This window comes from Parasteatoda tepidariorum, chromosome 4 (assembly GCF_043381705.1).
Source record: "Parasteatoda tepidariorum isolate YZ-2023 chromosome 4, CAS_Ptep_4.0, whole genome shotgun sequence".
Lineage (NCBI taxonomy): Eukaryota > Metazoa > Arthropoda > Arachnida > Araneae > Theridiidae > Parasteatoda > Parasteatoda tepidariorum.
This window is the reverse complement of record NC_092207.1, coordinates 2,554,417-2,572,904: the sequence shown is the minus strand read 5'-3', so window position 1 is coordinate 2,572,904 and position 18,488 is coordinate 2,554,417. Positions and strand designations below refer to the sequence as shown.

The 18,488-nt window shown below is 26.5% G+C and overlaps 1 protein-coding gene across 1 annotated transcript; it reads left to right on the top strand.

The window, feature by feature from the left end:
• Positions 1 to 1,119: 1,119 nt before the first annotated feature.
• On the top strand, positions 1,120 to 15,553 carry LOC107440806 (ATP-dependent RNA helicase abstrakt; the record flags this gene model as incomplete). Its single annotated transcript, XM_043056721.2, is given in 7 exon segments — positions 1,120 to 1,282; positions 2,076 to 2,279; positions 4,752 to 4,848; positions 6,179 to 6,328; positions 8,270 to 8,341; positions 13,313 to 13,423; positions 14,685 to 15,553. Coding segments are annotated over 7 exon segments (934 nt in total), but the record flags the coding sequence as incomplete, so codon positions are not given.
• Between the last annotated feature and the right edge of the window lie 2,935 nt (positions 15,554 to 18,488).

Sequence of the window (18,488 nt, the reverse complement as noted above, 5' to 3'; positions counted from 1 at the left end):
ATAAATGAAAACAATAGTAATTATTGATTATTTTTTTTAATAGAAATTCAAATGTGATTATCTGTTGCTTTTTTTTTTACAATCTCATAAATTAATACAGCATGCAAAAATGATTGATATCACTCTGTAACTGAGGTAAATTATTTGGGCCTGGTTAATAAATTTAAATTATTTAGCCTTTCAATATTTATTTAGTATTATTTTTTAGATATTATTTCTATTTCATGAATTATTAAAGGTTTTAAGAATTTTAAATGGGAAATGTTTTCTTCCTAAAAAAAATCACCAAGTTGGAAAAAAAGCTTAAAGCAAAATAAAATTTCTACTGTAAGAAGTTTTGGAATTTTCCATAGTGCAATAACATTGTATTTAAATACAGTAAAACCACTTGTGTAAGTTGACCACTTGTGGTGCATTGTTTTAGTGGTCAACTTAGACAAGTGGTCAACTTATGGAGGGGGTGGGTCATTGTTTACTTTTTCGTTTCCTATATCAAGTTGCTATATATTTATTATTTTTTTTTTACTTGACTTAAAAATTTTATTCAGAAAATATGCAAATGAATGTCTTAAGAAATGTGCTTAAACCTGAATGAACTTCAATTTGATANAAGAAAAAATAACTTATATTTATGATGAAGTATGCACAGATAAATTGTATCAAAAAGTGATCATTAAAATTCGCTGCAGGAATTCTCAGCTTGTGATTGCAGTCGTGTTCTGATATGCAAGTCTCTAATGAACCATCCGAGGCTTTGAGAACCATCCGTTCATTTAACCATCCAAGGCTTTGAAGTCTGTGTTTTGCTATGTAATTGGGTACTGTAAATAGCTGCAATTTCTTTAAGCTTTTACTAATGAAAATTTTGAGGTCTTAAAAACTGTTTTATTCTCATATCCCATCCAAATGAACCCTTGTGCTCGGTACAATATCATACTTTTTTTTTTTCGTTTCTTATCAGGTTCTGTTGACTTGGGTAAAAAAAAAGTAAAAAAATTCTCCCTCCACTGTTTATAATATTAAATGTGAAAAACCTGAATGCATTTTTATTTCCACCAAATGTAACATTGTTTTGTTTAAGCGTTCAAATAAGTTTATGGAGCTTTAATATATTTTCAGGGGTGTTCATATTATGGTGGCTACTCCAGGAAGACTTATGGACATGTTAGACAAGAAAAATGTTACACTAGACGTATGCAGATATCTATGCTTAGATGAGGCTGATCGCATGATTGGCATAGACTTTGAAGAAGACATTAGGACCATATTTTCTTATTTCAAGGTGTGCTTTCTGAACCTTCCTTGCCATAAATTTAACCTTTTGAAAGTTTTCTCAAAAATCATTGAATCATTTCTCTGTTAAGTATTGCATAGTTTGTCAAAATATGTTCTGTAGTAATATAAAAATATTTGCCATATTTTTGTACATTGGCCTCACCCCGGCATAAGGGCGAGGGCAAAATTGAGATTGAGGGTAGTTAAATTGGGATATAACTTATTGTGAAAAAAAAGGATTCATCAAAACATCATGGAACTAGCCAATATTTAAACAATAGTGTTGCCAAACTGTTTTTACTGCAATTCAACATTAATTTTAGCAAAAAAATGAAATTTCTTAAAAAAGTTGCCCTGAAGTGTCCGTAAGTCAAGTAAGCATATTTGAAACAAAATATATATTGATACTCATTTTGTGCAAAATTTATTTTTCTTCAACTTTTATATTTACACTTTTTCAATGCAAAGCTTTGCTTGGGGGATATTTTAAAAAAAAAAATAAAAAAAACACAAAACAGCCTATTTTAGGTAACATTTTTTTATCTAAGAGCAGATGCTTAATTCATATTGAGATATTACCAAAGTGAACAATAAACCTTTTGCCCCTGCAATTTTTTATGAATTCGGCCTGATTTTGTTCCCTAACAATATTAATCAATTCAATATTTGAATAAAATATTGTGTGCCACTAATAAAAAGTTGTATTTTTTAATTTTCAGTGAATAATTTTTTTTTCTATGAGAATTTTGTTGGTTCTTTTAAAAAGGTAATTTAAATTTGCTATGTGTATTACTTTTTAGGGTCAACGACAAACTCTTCTTTTCTCTGCCACCATGCCAAAAAAGATTCAGAATTTTGCAAGGAGTGCATTAGTAAAGCCCGTTACAGTAAATGTTGGAAGAGCTGGTGCTGCCAGTGCAGATGTCATACAAGAAGTGGAATATGTTAAACAAGAAGCTAAAATTGTCCATCTTTTAGATACTCTCACAAAAACTCCGCCTCCAGTATGTCTTCTTTCAAATGAATTCAGCAATTTTCTTTTATCATTGAATCTAGGTGACTTAATCTTTCAAATATCTTTATACATAGTAAAAAAAAAAAAAAGATTTTAAGAAATTATTTAAATATAGTTTCCGGCAGGACTTGAAAATGAAGCCCACTTTTTTCTTATGCTAAATATCTTTATCTAGTAACAATTGCCAGATCAGGGAATTTATTTTTAGGTGGAAAAAGTCTGAATCTGATCTAATGACTGTATAAATATAATGGTAATAAAATAGTCCAAAATTTTGTTCTTAATATAATTTTTATTATCTAATTATTTTGCCATATTTTATGTATAAAAGAATATATATATACCGAAATATTGTAGAGATGCAACTCCCTGATGTAACGCCTCACCCGCAAAATTTGACTAAAAAAGAACAGTTTTTCAATAACAGTGGAACAATCATGAACGCGTCCTATTTNAATTTTGCAAGGAGTGCATTAGTAAAGCCCGTTACAGTAAATGTTGGAAGAGCTGGTGCTGCCAGTGCAGATGTCATACAAGAAGTGGAATATGTTAAACAAGAAGCTAAAATTGTCCATCTTTTAGATACTCTCACAAAAACTCCGCCTCCAGTATGTCTTCTTTCAAATGAATTCAGCAATTTTCTTTTATCATTGAATCTGGGTGACTTAATTTTTCAAATATCTTTATACATAGTAAAAAAAAAAAGATTTTAAGAAATTATTTAAATAAAGTTTCCGGCAGGACTTGAAAATGAAGCCCACTTTTTTCTTATGCTAAATATCTTTATCTAGTAACAATTGCCAGATCAGGGAATTTATTTTTGGGTGGAAAAAGTCTGAATCTGATCTAATGACTGTATAAATATAATGGTAATAAAATAGTCCAAAATTTTGTTCTTAATATAATTTTTATTATCTAACTATTTTGCCATATTTTATGTATAAAAGAATACATATACCGAAATATTGTAGAGATGCAACTCCCTGAGGTAACGCCTCACCCGCAAAATTTGGCTAAAAAAGAACAGTTTTTCAATAACAGCCGAACAATCATGAACGCATCCTATTTCTTATTACTAATTTAATATTTCTAAATTTAATGTTGAATTAATAAACAGCCAAAAACTTTTAAAATAATTTTTAAAAATGAATATAAAAAATAAACAATATTAAAGTATAAAATGTTCAGAAATGCAATATTTCTTCTATAATTTATTTATAATATCCCAGTTATAAATAAATCGAATGATTTAACTGTTAAAAATTGTTAATATATGCATTGAAAAGAAATGGAAACTATCTTTCTTTAAATTGGCAAAGGGAAAAAAATTATAATAAACAATAAAACTGTGAAAAAGCAGACTTCCAAAAATCTAAAACCATCATCTTCCATTTATCTACATGCTGATCATGTTGCATTACATGCTGATCATGTTGCATGTTGCATCTAAAAATTTTGAAATCTTATATTTCTAAAAGTAAAAATAAGGAAGTTGACCTTCAGCTGAAAGTGGGGATAAACTTGACTTACAAAATAAATTGTTTGAACATTTCACCCCACTCATTCACTTTTGAAAATGTTTTGCATATTTTTCTTTCATTTTCTTTTTTTCACGGCTGGAGAGGGGGAATCAATCTTTGTAAAAGACAGTTCCCAGGCTGATTCGTCAACGTCTTTTTTGGTTGAAGGAGAAAGTCCCTATTGCATATTCTTACACACTGTTTTTTACCTGCATTGTTAATTCTTTAAATTATTATTGACCATAAATTACAAAAATAGATTGTCGCAAATGATAAAAAAGGGAGAGTAATAGCAAAATTTTGGCAAATTAATTCAATAAAACAGAATTTTCTCAGCTCTAGTAGTAAAAAAAAAATCACCAGTTAGGCCTTTACGTTTTATGTCAGAAATGATATGAGGTATCTCCTCGAAATTATGGTTATCTATATATATTTATACAATTGTCAAAAAGATATATGCATATATTATTATCCAAAAAGTGTTAAATCTGTTTCCCTTCCCTTTATTGAATTTATTTTTCTTATAAAGATTCAAACTGAAGTTTTTGAATTACACATTTTAAAAGTATTGAATATTATTACAACATGAATTTAGTGTAAAAATTGAAGAACAACATTCTAGTTAGTTAGAGATTCTAGAGAGAGAGAACAAATTAGAGATTCTTCCATGTTAGCCTAAAANTTTACGTTTTATGTCAGAAATGATATGAGGTATCTCCTCGAAATTATGGTTATCTATATATATTTATACAATTGTCAAAAAGATATATACATATATTATTATCCAGAAAGTGTTAAATCTGTGTAAAAGTATTGAATATTATTACAACATGAATTTAGTGTAAAAATTGAAGAACAATATTCTAGTTAGAGATTCTAGAGATAGAGAACAAATTAGAGATTCTTCCATGTTAGCCTAAAACAATTTCTTACTTTTTTAGGTTCTAATCTTTGCCGAAAAGAAACAGGATGTTGATGCTATACATGAATATTTACTTTTAAAAAATGTTGAAGCAGTAGCGATTCATGGGGGCAAAGGTATGCATTAATAATCCATTAATTTGAACATTTATAGTTAATACTAGTTTTATATGTTTGAGTATACTAATTTAGTGATAGTCTAAATTTCTTTTACATATGCTAGAATATCTTCACTTACGGAAAAAAATATTTCAAATTTAAATTTTTCGAAAATATTATAAGGTTGTACTTTAACTGAATTGATTGATATTTTATTTTTACTGCATTTACATAGTAAAAAAATATGAGCTACAATTTTTAATTTATTGAAGAATTTTAAAATATTGGTTTATTTTCTTGATTAACAAGCTAAAGATTCGACATGGTTGAAAAAATTATTTGCAACTTTCAATATTTCTTGCTATAAAGCTTATTTTAAAACATCAAGCACTTTCAGACCTTATTGAATGAGTGATTCATAAACAGTTTTCATCTGAATTCCTTTACGCTACACTTCCATCTTCGATTTCCCTAAGAAACCCCATCTGTATTCTTTTATTTTTGTTGGTGACAGAATCAAATCTATATGCCACAAATCTTTCAATAATTGAAAAAATATTTGATTTTACAAACGGGCAGTAATAATTTTACTGAGGATGGCATTGTTTTGATATTTGCAATAATTCCATTCTTGTAGATTTTATTTTATTATAGTGGTGATCACTTTATATAATAGGTAAAAACATTGTAAATTTTAATTTTATGTGTATACCATAGTTAGATAATATAGACACGTGCTGTGTGGATACATTGGTGTTAGTTCTCCAATTTTTCAGATACTTTATTAATAGTTATTATAAAAAAAGCATTCGTACTCACAAAGAAAAAAAGTTTGCACAAGGGGGAAAGAAAATATGAAGCAGGCGACGTAATCATGATTTAATCAAGGTAGAAGAAATCAAACACCGATTTTCGTATATACCTGATTTAAAAGTTTCGTGTTCATGCGATTTGAAAATCGTACATCACGATTCCTATTCACTCGATTTAAAAATCCAATATCGTGATTCATATTCAAGCGGTTTTGAAATCCAGTATCCCAATTCTTGTAAGAATTAAGTTTTTTCTTGAATTAGTTACTATAAAGATGTTATATTCTTCATTAGTAAGTTATTTAATTAAAAATGTTGGTTTTAAAAAATTATATTAAATATAAAACATGTATGGTATACGAATTGTTATCTAATTTTTGCACATAAAATTTTTAGAGATTTTCCCTTTGTGTCACAATTCCCAAATATCATGCTTTGTGTTCCTGTTTTTTGTTTTAACAAGTTATGCAAATGGTATTAGTATTTAATCTACTATAGTAATTTGGGTTCTAAATATGTTTAAATAATTTATCTAGATCAAGAAGAACGCTCACGAGCTGTTGATGCTTTTAGACAAGGAGAGAAAGATGTCCTAGTGGCTACTGATGTTGCTTCTAAAGGATTGGATTTTGATAATATTCAGCACGTCATTAACTATGACATGCCCAAAGATGTTGAAAATTATGGTGAATACACTTTTTTGCATGCAACATCATAATTATACATTTAATTATGATATATATGATTCAAATATGATAATTTTTAACTAGTAAATGTTACCAATGTATGCATATGCTATTTTTTCGTATAATTCAAACATGGACTAATACTAATGCCTAGAAAAAGTTTGAGACCAGTAATGATATTAATTCAAAATGCTTCTGAATTACTTTTTGTCGTCATAGTTTTAATAATGTGTCATTTTGTCTTTAACTTCCAAAAAGAAATTGGGAGAAAAAAAAAGTTCACAAAATGATGTGAGTAATTTTTTCAATGACTGTTTGATTAAGGATTTTAACTCAGAAATTGTATCAGAATCCCCCCCCCCTTTCTCTCTCTCTCTCTCAAGAACATTAGAACATTCATACCTTGACCTGTTGGTTTCGCCAGTTTTCTTTTATTCTTATAATCATAATAAAATGGCACTTTAAAAAAACTTTTATCTCGATAAAAAATAGAGTTCAATCACTGTATGATATTTTAAAAATTTACAGCTAAATTAAAATATAAGAGATTCAGTTATAATTTAATCTTTTCTATTTTATATTATATCCTAGTCCTAGAAATTATGATAGTAAGAAAAGTTAGTAAATGTAAAAAAAAAACATGATTTTTGCTAACAAAAAAAAATCTCGTAAGATGTATTACTAATACCTAATATTTAAAAACAGTATTATAGTTAAAATAGTTAGTTAATCTTTCTGAAATGGTTAAAATTGTTATTTAATTATTGAATAAATGAAATCATGATTATATTTCTCAAGTTCAACTTGCTAATGAATGTTAAGAAATAGGAGTCTATTTGTCAATTATGTATCTATTAAAGAATAAACAAGTTTAGATCAGAATACAAAATTAAAAATGATTTCAAGTTACTCTGATTGATATTCATAAACTACACATTTAATAAGTTTTAAAGCTGCTGAATTTAAATTAGCATGAAACTAAATGGGTATTATTAAAGAAATTTGCCCTCAATTTATTTTGCATTTATTTAATAAAAAATTATTATTAAAATGTCTTACGGCTCACTTATCCTTTTTTTTAAATTTTTGGTCTATTTTGAAATATGATAATTATATGCATATCCCTTTTATTTCTTAGTAAGAAATCTTTGTTATCAAATAAGACTTGCTAAAACATCACACCTGAAATAATAGAGCTTTTAATTATAATGTATAACATTTTATACTTAAATTAATACATTTTAAAAAAATAGATTATTTAAATCAATGCTTTTTTCTTAATAATATAATCAAAAAGATATGCCTGTAAGTAAAATAATTTATTTATATTTAATTTTCGCTTTCATTATTTCTTTGTAAGAAAACCGATATCACTGAAATCGGACTTTTAAAAAAAATCACACTAAAAAATTTCTATTTACTAACAATATTTTACAAAATATATTTTACACTTAATTTTTTCAAAATAGAAATTCAGCTTAATAAAATTAATGGCATTATAAAAAAATCACAGTTGATTTAAATCAGTTATTCTTTTTAAAGGAATCAGATCAAAAAATATTTAAAATCAATTTAATTATCAAGGGTTCCATGTTTGCACAAGTATTAATTTAAGTAATTACATGAATCATACTATGTGAATTATAAACTATCCTATGGAGTTATAATTATGAACCATACTGTTTCCATGGAAACCATAATTGAGAGACTGAGTTGTTCTTTTAGACTGCATGTGATAATGTTATCATAATAGCCTTTGTTTTCAACCTTTTAACCTCCACCTAATTAAATTACCTTTCACATTGTTAACTAAAATTTAAGCACCTAGCTGTAACTGTTATAAAAGTTCAAATACCTGGATTAACGGGCATTCCATTGCTGATCATAGTGTGTGAAATTGTATTCAACGTTAATTTTCTTTAAAATGTGTTTTATTTGTAGTTCATCGTATTGGTAGAACTGGAAGATCTGGGAAAACGGGAATTGCCACCACATTTATTAATAAGGCCTGTGGTATGTATTTCAATGTTTGAAACAATTTGTTTTCCTGTTAAACATGTTATTGATTATATATGGTATCCTTTTTCTTTTATTTTTTTCGCTTTTGCCAGTCAAACAGTCTGTTTGTTGTTAATAAATAAAACTCTTTTTGGGAAAAAATCAGTTTATTTTATTTAAATCAATATTTTTTTTTTCAATTTACTTAATTTGAAATATTAGTTTTGATAGTTATTTTACAATTATCATATTTTATAATTTTTGAATGAACTCTTCTTTCTATTCCTTAAGAAGAAATAATAGCCCCAATAGTTTGGTTAAGAAAGCGCTCTTAAATTTGGACTTCTTTATGTTGATTTCATTATTTCTTTAAGCGAATCTGAAACTTTTTGCATGCATTCTGAAAAATTATGTATGCAAAGATAATTCAATGTAAAAAATAATTTTTAATTAATATTAATTATTTTTTGTTAATTTATTTATAAAGTTTGGTAAAAAAATTGTTACAACTTTTTATTTTCTGAGTAGGCTTTTACATTTAAATTTTTATTGATTCTTTTAATTTATCACATACCATCTTTGTAAGTTTCTAAAATTAATATTTAAAATTATGAAAGTAAATAGATCAAGGTGTGTATAAATATTAAAAAAAAAATTTTTTTTTGAATCTTAAAACATTTTAAATAAAAATTATATTAAATATACTAATGCAATTTACTTGTACTATCTTACATGTTGTTTTATCTATGCATTAGATATAGATTTGTTCCAGTGTATCTGATATTATGTATTAACTTAAAAGTATCTAGTACTTTAAATAAGTACATCAATTAAATTTTATAATATTAGTTTTAGTAAAACTTCTGAAAATCGTCAAGAGAAACAGGTGACAGTTAATGTAAAATTTTAACATCTTGATGGAACACCCAGAACAGTGTCATTTATAACAATTATAAGTATAAAGTTTTGGGTAGCAATCATAGACCCAGTTCAAAGTAATAGATACTTTTTGAACTTATCTTAGAGTAGCCAGACTTATTCTTGGTTTCTTTTTTAAAACTGAATCAACGTGCAAATAAAAGTAGAACAGATATCTAATGCAGAAGTTTGCATTATTATAAAAAAATTAATACTGATATTTTTTATAAAAAGAAATACTATTAATTTTTATTGTTTGCATTCACTATAGTTTTGAAGTTATTTTTTCTAAATATTTTGACGAAAAATACAAAGCATTTGGTTTGTTTTATAAGATAAATAGTTTAAAATAAATAAAAAAAATTTATTCATTTGGATGTTGTTGTAAAACTACTTAGAGAAGAAATTAATTTTAATTTGATTTTGACAATATTTTGTCACATGCAGAAGTATTTACATTCCTTTAACAGTTGGTTAAATTAACAAATACAAATATTAAGGTTTTGATGAGAATTCCTCTTTAATTAATTAAAAAATTAGATATTCATATGCTTTTTTCTTCTCAATTTTCTTTTCATAATTTCATACTCAATTTAAATATACTGACGTTTTATTTAAAGGACAAAATCTGAATTTTATGTCATGTGAAATTACACATAAGTTTTGCTTATAAAATTTTTCAGCCCTTCTCTTAATTTCGACCTAAATTTAAGATTGTACTGATTGAGGTGATTGTATTCCTGGTGTACCCCAGAATTCCGAGTTTTTCGTATCCATCCCTCCCAGTCTAGGAACAGGGCATGTGATTTTTTCTTGGACTTCTATGTATCTCAAGAATATTGATTCACAGACTTCCGCTCGTCAAAAGTTATAATCCGACGAAATTTTCACCACAATCTAAAATTTTAAGTTTTAATAATAATAATTTATCATAATTTAACAAATATTGAATCTCTTTATCAAGACGTTTTCATACTCTTATGCAACTGTGAATTCGTTTGGGGGGATTATTGTTTTTAATATCGCCATTCATATTCTCGCGATTTTAATATCAAACTTCTATGTTCATATTTAGCTTATTTGAAAGTTACCCATTATGAATCTTATTCACACAATTTAAAAATCGTACCTCGTTATTTTAAAATCCAAAGCCTTAATTTGTTTTTACAAGTTTTTGAAATTAATATCTCGATTCGTGTTCATGCAAGAATAAAATCATATATTGCTATTCATATTCACCGGATCTAAAAATCATGCATCACAATTTCTACTTACGTGATTCAAAAATCCAATATGGCTATTCCTATATGTAATTTAATTATATATCTTAGTTCAAAAAATTATATTAAATATGAATAGTATATAAATTGATATCTTCTTATCAAGTTTTTGCATTCTGTTCACCTTGTGTCACCCCAGAGGTATTGATGATTAGGTACTAAAATACAATAGTTTCTATGCTACCAAAAAAATTGGTACATATCTATACTCTGCATTTTACATTTATCTATGGTATTTATCGTAGTTTCATAATTTATCATATTTTGAATTCCAATATTAAATAGTTTGAATAACATGTGATATTGCTTATACAGGGTTCCCACGGTCCTTAAAAATCCCTAAAAACTGCTTAACTTTTATTTTGGAAAATAAGGGCCCTTAAAAGTACTTAGTTTTGGTACAAGGTTCTTAAAAGTGCTTAATTTTTCAGCATCACTATAGTTGATTGGAACAATTTTTCAGTTCAATGTTTTAAAACAAAAACTCATTCTTTTATCACCTAGAATTAGATCATGCACAGAAAGTAAAGCATTTTAGAGAGACAAGAAGGGATGTGTGTGAGATGGCTACAGGCAAGCAGAAGAAAGCATGTCTTTTTATTAATATATTGGCTCTTTCATTAATATATTCTGCCTTTTGCCTCGAATGATGCTCTATGAGCAGAGTGACATTCTAAAAGAAAAGACTAGAGTGTGGACAAGGGCAGATGAAAGAGATAGTGCTTTTTTTGGGGGGGGGCAGTTCTAAGGTACTTAGGTAGGAGACCCACACTGACCTTCAAAATTGACAGAATTCAAGAAACGCAGTTCTACTGGTAATGCATTTGCTAATAGGAATAAAATAAAACTCTAAGAAAAGAATTTTGAACTAGAATCCGTAATGAAAATTATTTCCAAAAATCTTGGAGGAATTAAATAAATTTGTATAATATTTCAGTGTGTAATAAGTAACTGTAAATTTATAAAAGCAACAACATTTTTCAAAATTCATGATTGTACTAAAAATTAGACAGATATGTAATAAACAGGGTTTGAAAAATCCCATCCCACGTAGATTTTATATCAAAAATCTGAGATTTATTGAGTTTTTGAAGAAAAACCTCAAGTTTTTTCAAAAATATTTTAAATTTTTATTTCTGAGTACTAAATAATGCATGATTTGGTCCTAACAAGAAAGTTAAATGTTAGGTAACTTTTCATAACTTGTTTTGCTGCAATGTAAAAATTTTTTTAAAGTTTCAGATCGTTACACAGTTAGATTGTTATTGTTTTTGTTTCTTAGGGATAAGCAAATTGTTGCATAAAAATTTAAATCTACTCAATTAAAAGATCCCAAACTTTTTGTTATTAATGTCTATTAGAATAAAAAAGTTTCTATTCAACTTTTGGTTGCTTTAAAATTAGTAAATGTTTTTCGTCAGATTGTTTAGTAATATTAAAGTTAATTCCTAATATCAGTTTGGCTGGAAATAATTGTAAAGCTCATCTTAAAAGTAAATATATCACATTTGCTGTTGAGGAATAATTTCAAAATGGTTAAGTTGCACATTACTTTCAATATGTTTTTCATAAAAATGTTTTTCATAAAATTTTTCAATAGATTTTTTGAGAACTATTAATTCACCATAAAAGTAAAATATCAAATCATAATAATATTAAGAATTATACTGGATGATAAAGAAATATTACAAGTAAGTGTCTATAAATTATGAAAAAATAAATAATTTATAAATATTTGTTAATTAATTAACCTTACCAATTTTCTAGCCATAGGAATGCATTGATACCTTTGAAAAATCATTTTGGACCCTATTATTAATAAGTTTCTATTAAAAAACATACTAATGAGAACTATTAAAAAACATATTTAGAACATTATAGTTTGAAAATTATAAATCTTAAACATAATTGTATTTTTATTCTTTAAAAATTTTATAAAAATATTTATTGCAGTGAATTTTTAAAAAAATATATATTAAGTTAAGCCTAAAGAAAAAAAGTGGAATGATTCAAGGTGCTTAGATATTAGTATGACCCGCTTTTACTGAAAATAGGATTTAATTTGACATGACATAGTTAAAAAAAGCTATTCTCATGCATAACTCTAATTCAACTTCTTAGTATTATTATTTTTTTAAATATATACCCTTATAAATGAAACATTTTGTTAATAGAGAAGAAGAATTTTTTTGGCATAACTGAATATTTACCAAGATTGGCCCACAGCTGAATATGTAATGCATGTCTAGTGGCAAAATATAAAAACTTGTGATAATATTTTCAATATTTTTCCAAAATTTCTTTATTTACTCTTTTTTTAATATATTTCTGCACCTAATTTTACAATTCAATTTCAGTAGAATGATTAAAAAGGGAATACAGATAATTTTGTCGTTAATAATAACAATCTGAAAATGTTTTTAAAAACCCGACCCGGGTTTGCAAAAATTGTCTGGTTCCTACTTTGGCAAGCCCTGAAACAATTATTAAAACAATTTTATCAATACTTACATTATAATAAAATTACTTTTTGTCATTTTTTTTATTGATTTTTTTTAAGAAAGTTAAATAATTAGCACTGTCACTGGTGGTATATAATGATTCGATGATAAACAATCATGCTATTTTTAAGGTCCATAATTTTTTTTAAAAAAGTTCTTAATTTTTTTCTAAAAAACTCCTTAAAAGTGCTTAATTTTTGCTTTGTTAAAAGAGTGAGAACCCTGTTATAAATTGCAAAAATGTAATGAGATTCATAGTTTTTGAAATGTGTATTACTCTTCCACAGATGAGTCCGTACTTCTGGATATGAAGCATTTGCTGATTGAAGCTAAACAAAAAGTGCCACCTTTCTTAGCTGCTCTACAATCTGAGAATGAGAAATATTTTGACCTTGGAGGTAGTCTTTTCATTTTTTGGTTTTAAAAGTACAGTAAGATCTCGATATAATCCCGGTGATGTTTTTATTAATGAAATCAATCTGCTTCAATTAATAAGCTTAGAAAATTGTGATAGTATAATACTATATGTCAAATAGATAAATTTGGCTTTAAAATTCACTTGTCACTCCTTTTTCTTAATTTACCCATTTGTACACAAAGCTCTGAATTCAAGCTTTGCACTGCTTTCTCCATATTCAATATTCGCAGACATCATTGATTACAGTGAATGCTGATTTTAATGGTAAGATTTTAGGGAGGGACATCTTTTATAAAAATAGTCAAAGATAACTTAGCCAGTGGTCACTGATACATTGCATTATAGAAATAAAGTATTGAAATACCAACAGTGTTTGCTTTTCTGCATTATTACCAAAAATAAATGAAAAAATTTCTTCAATTTTTCTTTTCATATAAAAAAAAAATGCATTTAACTAAATAAAATAAAAATTATCATAATAGTGGAAGTCTTGGAATTTTTAACTCATGATAAAAGCACAATTTTTGTATCTTTAATGTTAAGATTTTGACAAGGACTTTAAAATTTATCCCAATAGCAGACTTCACGTAATATATCATACTCATTACATCGAATTTTAAATTTGTACTTATTTTTGACTCGGCTTATCTACGGCAGTAAATGTTTTAAAATTTAAACTACTGATACTTCTAAAATAATAAAATGAGCCTCAAATATGACAAATTTTTAAAGCATGCAACTTCTTTAAGAGAATCAATTTGAATGTTTTCTTTTTTATTATTTTATAGGGAACTTTCAACGTTTAGTTTTATGCAAAAAAAATTATTGTTTTTTGTAATGAAAATCTTTAATTAATATACTATTCAAGAATTTGCTATAATTAAAATAAATTTAATCTCCTGGTTACTGAAATTATGAATTAAGAGTAAAGTAAACATAACAAAACAAAAATTTATATTATAATTTATTTTGTGACTCGAAAATACTGCAGTCAATTAAAGTTTATAATTATTTGAGTAATGTGATTTTTATATTTATTATTCCCTTTATTATGAAAAATCGATGAAATATGACAACTTAATAAATCTATTTTATTGGAAAATTTAAACTTTTATATTTAGTTTTGTTTAATTGTCTAATTACAAATCTATTTGTAATTTCTGAATATGATTCAAAATACGTTTAAAAATATATATTACTTCAGACATATAAAGAATGAAATATTTTCTCAATGTTTATAGAAGAGAGAGGCTGTTCTTACTGTGGTGGACTTGGTCACAGGATCAAAGATTGTCCCAAACTAGAGGCTGTTCAGAACAAACAGGCATCCAATATTGGAAGAAGAGACTATTTAGCAAACAACAGTGCTGACTGGTAGACACTCTCTACCTCTTCATGTGTTGTTATGTAAAATATATATCTGTAAGAATGGAAAGTGTGCATGTTCACCAATGGCACAGTAATCACTTATGATATAATGTAATAAAAACTTAATGTAGGCTATTCAAGAATGAATTACTGCTTGTATGCTATGCATTGTATTTTAAATGTTTTGTGCCCAATATCATGTGTTACTAAAAATTTAAAAACTCATTTTTCCTTTTCTTAAAATACTTATGAAAATAAATTTTCACAAACTATATTCAAATATTATACCGATTCCATTCACTTGGAGGATGGACATTTTTTAAATAGCTTAAGATATCTCCTATGCGAGTGAACGCTAATATTTTTATATTCTCGCAGACCACCAATCATAAAATAAATAATCTCGTAGACCACTACCCAGTTTTTGGGAAGAGAAGGAAAGATCTCCGACTGAATGGAGCTTTTTTTAAATATGCATTATCAGTTTTATTTATATAGTGTGAAAATCAAATTTATTAAAAAATAAAATACGAGCATTAATCATTCCATGTTCTGTATAAAGTAGCAGATAATTTTGTGTCAGTCAGAAGAGGAGAAATTTGATGCCACTAAAGAGAAACATCTTCATCTGTGAACAATTGTTTCGTAAACCACTAGTGGTCCAGAAACTACTCTATGCTCATAATGTATATATCTTGTATAAATTGTGAATAATGTCATGGAATAAAATCAGTATAAGATATTCTTGCTTTTAATTTTGATTTATTTTGTTCTTATTCTTTTATTGACAAAAAATCAAATGTAATTTTTTATGGATGCATTTAATTTTAGATGTTTTATTGTGCAGTAAAGAAATTACAATTTTAACCAGTTAACATTATTTAAAAATAAACTTTTTTGTGCATGTAACAGATATACTAAAATAGCATGCAAAGTATTAAAAAGATTAAAAGTCCATCAAATTATCATGAATGATTACAGAAATTAGGATAATCTTGATATGTTGTATTGGTTGGTACATTGTTTTCCAATTCTTTAGAGGTGTGTGTTGAAAAAAGTCACTTAAATTTTTACTGTTTTTTTTTTACAGATATCTTTTTAAGTAAGGATATTACAAAAATTAAGTAAATTGCTGTTTTTTACTAAATTAAATTATCTACAATTTAAGAGTAATATGAAGCATGTAGCTGTAATACTTTCCAAGATAAGAGTTCTTTGAATATTAGGAATTTTCAAAAATTATATGAAATTCAGTAGGTACTGCTAGATTTCAGCTAGTAGGTGAATTTTACGCCCAAGTTTGGTGGATTATTTCTCGATATTAACTAAAAGGTAAACTATACAATAAAGTTTGCTAGAATAAGAACTGAGCAGAGATGTCTAGATGAATTTAGATTTTGGGATACAATATTTCAGAACATTTTCAATGATGATATTTATTTAAAAAAAATTATACATTGTCCATATTCTTCTAAAAAGTAAGTTTTTTCTTGAATAAGTTACAATAAAGTTGTGATATTCTCCATCAGTAAGTAATTTAATTAAAACTGTTAGTTCAAGAAACTATGTTAGGTATGGTTTATGAATTGACATCCATTTTTTGCACATAAAATTTTCAGGGTTTTTCACTTTGCCACAATTACCCCGGATTGGCTTATGTTTTGTGCTCCTATTTTTGTTTTTAACAAGTTGGCATACAGCTATAAAAAGGAATAGATAATTTTAAAAAATTCTTTTTTTCTTGCAACTACAACATACAAAAATTTTACTCCAGGCTGGGTTTAAAAAATTTCAACTTAAATACACTAAATAATGAAAAAGGGCTAGTGACATAACACATAATCTTACTAACCCTAAAACTTTCCGCTTGACTTTGTCTACGAATTTAGCCTGTGGATGAAATGACTTGTCATCGAAATGACCTAGTCTATGAAATGATCTGCCGACATAGTAATTGTAGCTGAATTGAACACAACCATACTATATTATTATAATATTCCATGGTGTACTAATATTTGAGGGAGGCAGTCCAACTGCAGTGAAAAATTTGATGCCCCAGCCGTTGCTGGGAGAAAAGTTGTGAACCAAAAAAAACTCCCTGATAAAGCTTTTAATCTGTAAAGTCAATGGTGGTCTTGTCACACTTGGAATCAATTTTTTCTGATTTAAGAATCATTAACATTTATATATAAAACAATAACAAAAAGGATTTTTAAAAAAAGAGAGATTATTGAAAAAATAAGAAAAATGTTTCATTTATTACACACAACCTGCAAGTACATAGAACTCATATAATAAGTTTGGAAAAAATTTAAAAAAGAAGAGAAGAGAAGCTTCATGTTTTTAACTTTATATATATATTTATAAAATATTTAAATAAATCCGATTATTTTTTACCCTGTTTGTCCATTAAAAATTTACTAATATTTTAAATAATAAAGGAATGTTGTGAGGAAGAATACAACTGCATTGCAAATAACTATTAAAAAAATTATTCTTTTGGATATTTCATGTAAATTATTTCATATAAGTAATCGTTATATAGTGTAAAATACTTCTTCTTTATTTTTTATATTGTGTCATGCAATCCTAACTTTAAATATTTTAAGTACAGTTGGTATTTTTTAAAATTTAGGTAGGTAATCATTCATTTTTCCTGATGATTAACCTAAAAATGTTCGTTAAATTTATTGTTATCGTATTTTTTTAATAATTTATAAACAAAATGATCGTTGGTTGTTTTTTTAAAAATATTCATTTTTAAAAGAAAACAGGCAAGATGAATGAAAGGTAAGCAGGCTTATAAAAATATGTTCATAAACATTAAATTTCGTCATATTTAACTGCTAAAATTCTCTCTCTTATTTGAAAAAGCAAAACGAAAACTTCCAATATTTTGACATGCATTGTAAAATTTAAAATAATAATATCCATGTAAAATATTTTTAAAATTTAATACTAAAATATTTGCTGATTATAAATTATTTTGTTTCCAAAAAATAAATAAAATAAACATTTATTTTTCGATTATTTGAAAAACTGCTCTCGATGTGAAGATAAGNAAAAACCTAAAAACCATCAATCATTTTTTTAATTAAAAAATAGCCATAGCCATTCGTTTGGACCCGTAGCGGTGACTATGGTAACGAGGTATAACTAAGTCAAGTAGGGGTATGTGGTCGGTAAAAAAAAAAAAGGAATATTTCCCTTCGGTCTATTGTGGTAGTACTAGAGGAAACAAAAGCTACCCTCCCTGAAATGTGCTATTCTTGTTCCCAAAGCAGCAAACTGCCTCAGACTTTGTGTCGGGGGTAGTTCTTAGAGTAGACAAACTCCCCTTTTACTGCGGAAATCTAAATTTAGGAATAAATCCAAATAAAAGATGCAATTTTATGTTTCAATTCATTTTACAACATTTTGAGACTCTTGACCTCTGAAACTCTTATAAGAATTTTTCCTTACCTCGAATTCAAATTTTTTTTCCAATTTCCAACGAGTTATTTTTATTTTACGTGTTAATTTATTTTGAAAAATTTTGAGTTGGAAACTATAGGAACTCTGGACCTCTGAAACTCTTAGAATTTTTTTTAATTTTTCCTTACCTCGAATTCAAATTTTTTCCAATTTCCCACGAGTTATTTTTATTTTACGTGTTAATTCATTTTACGAAATTTTGT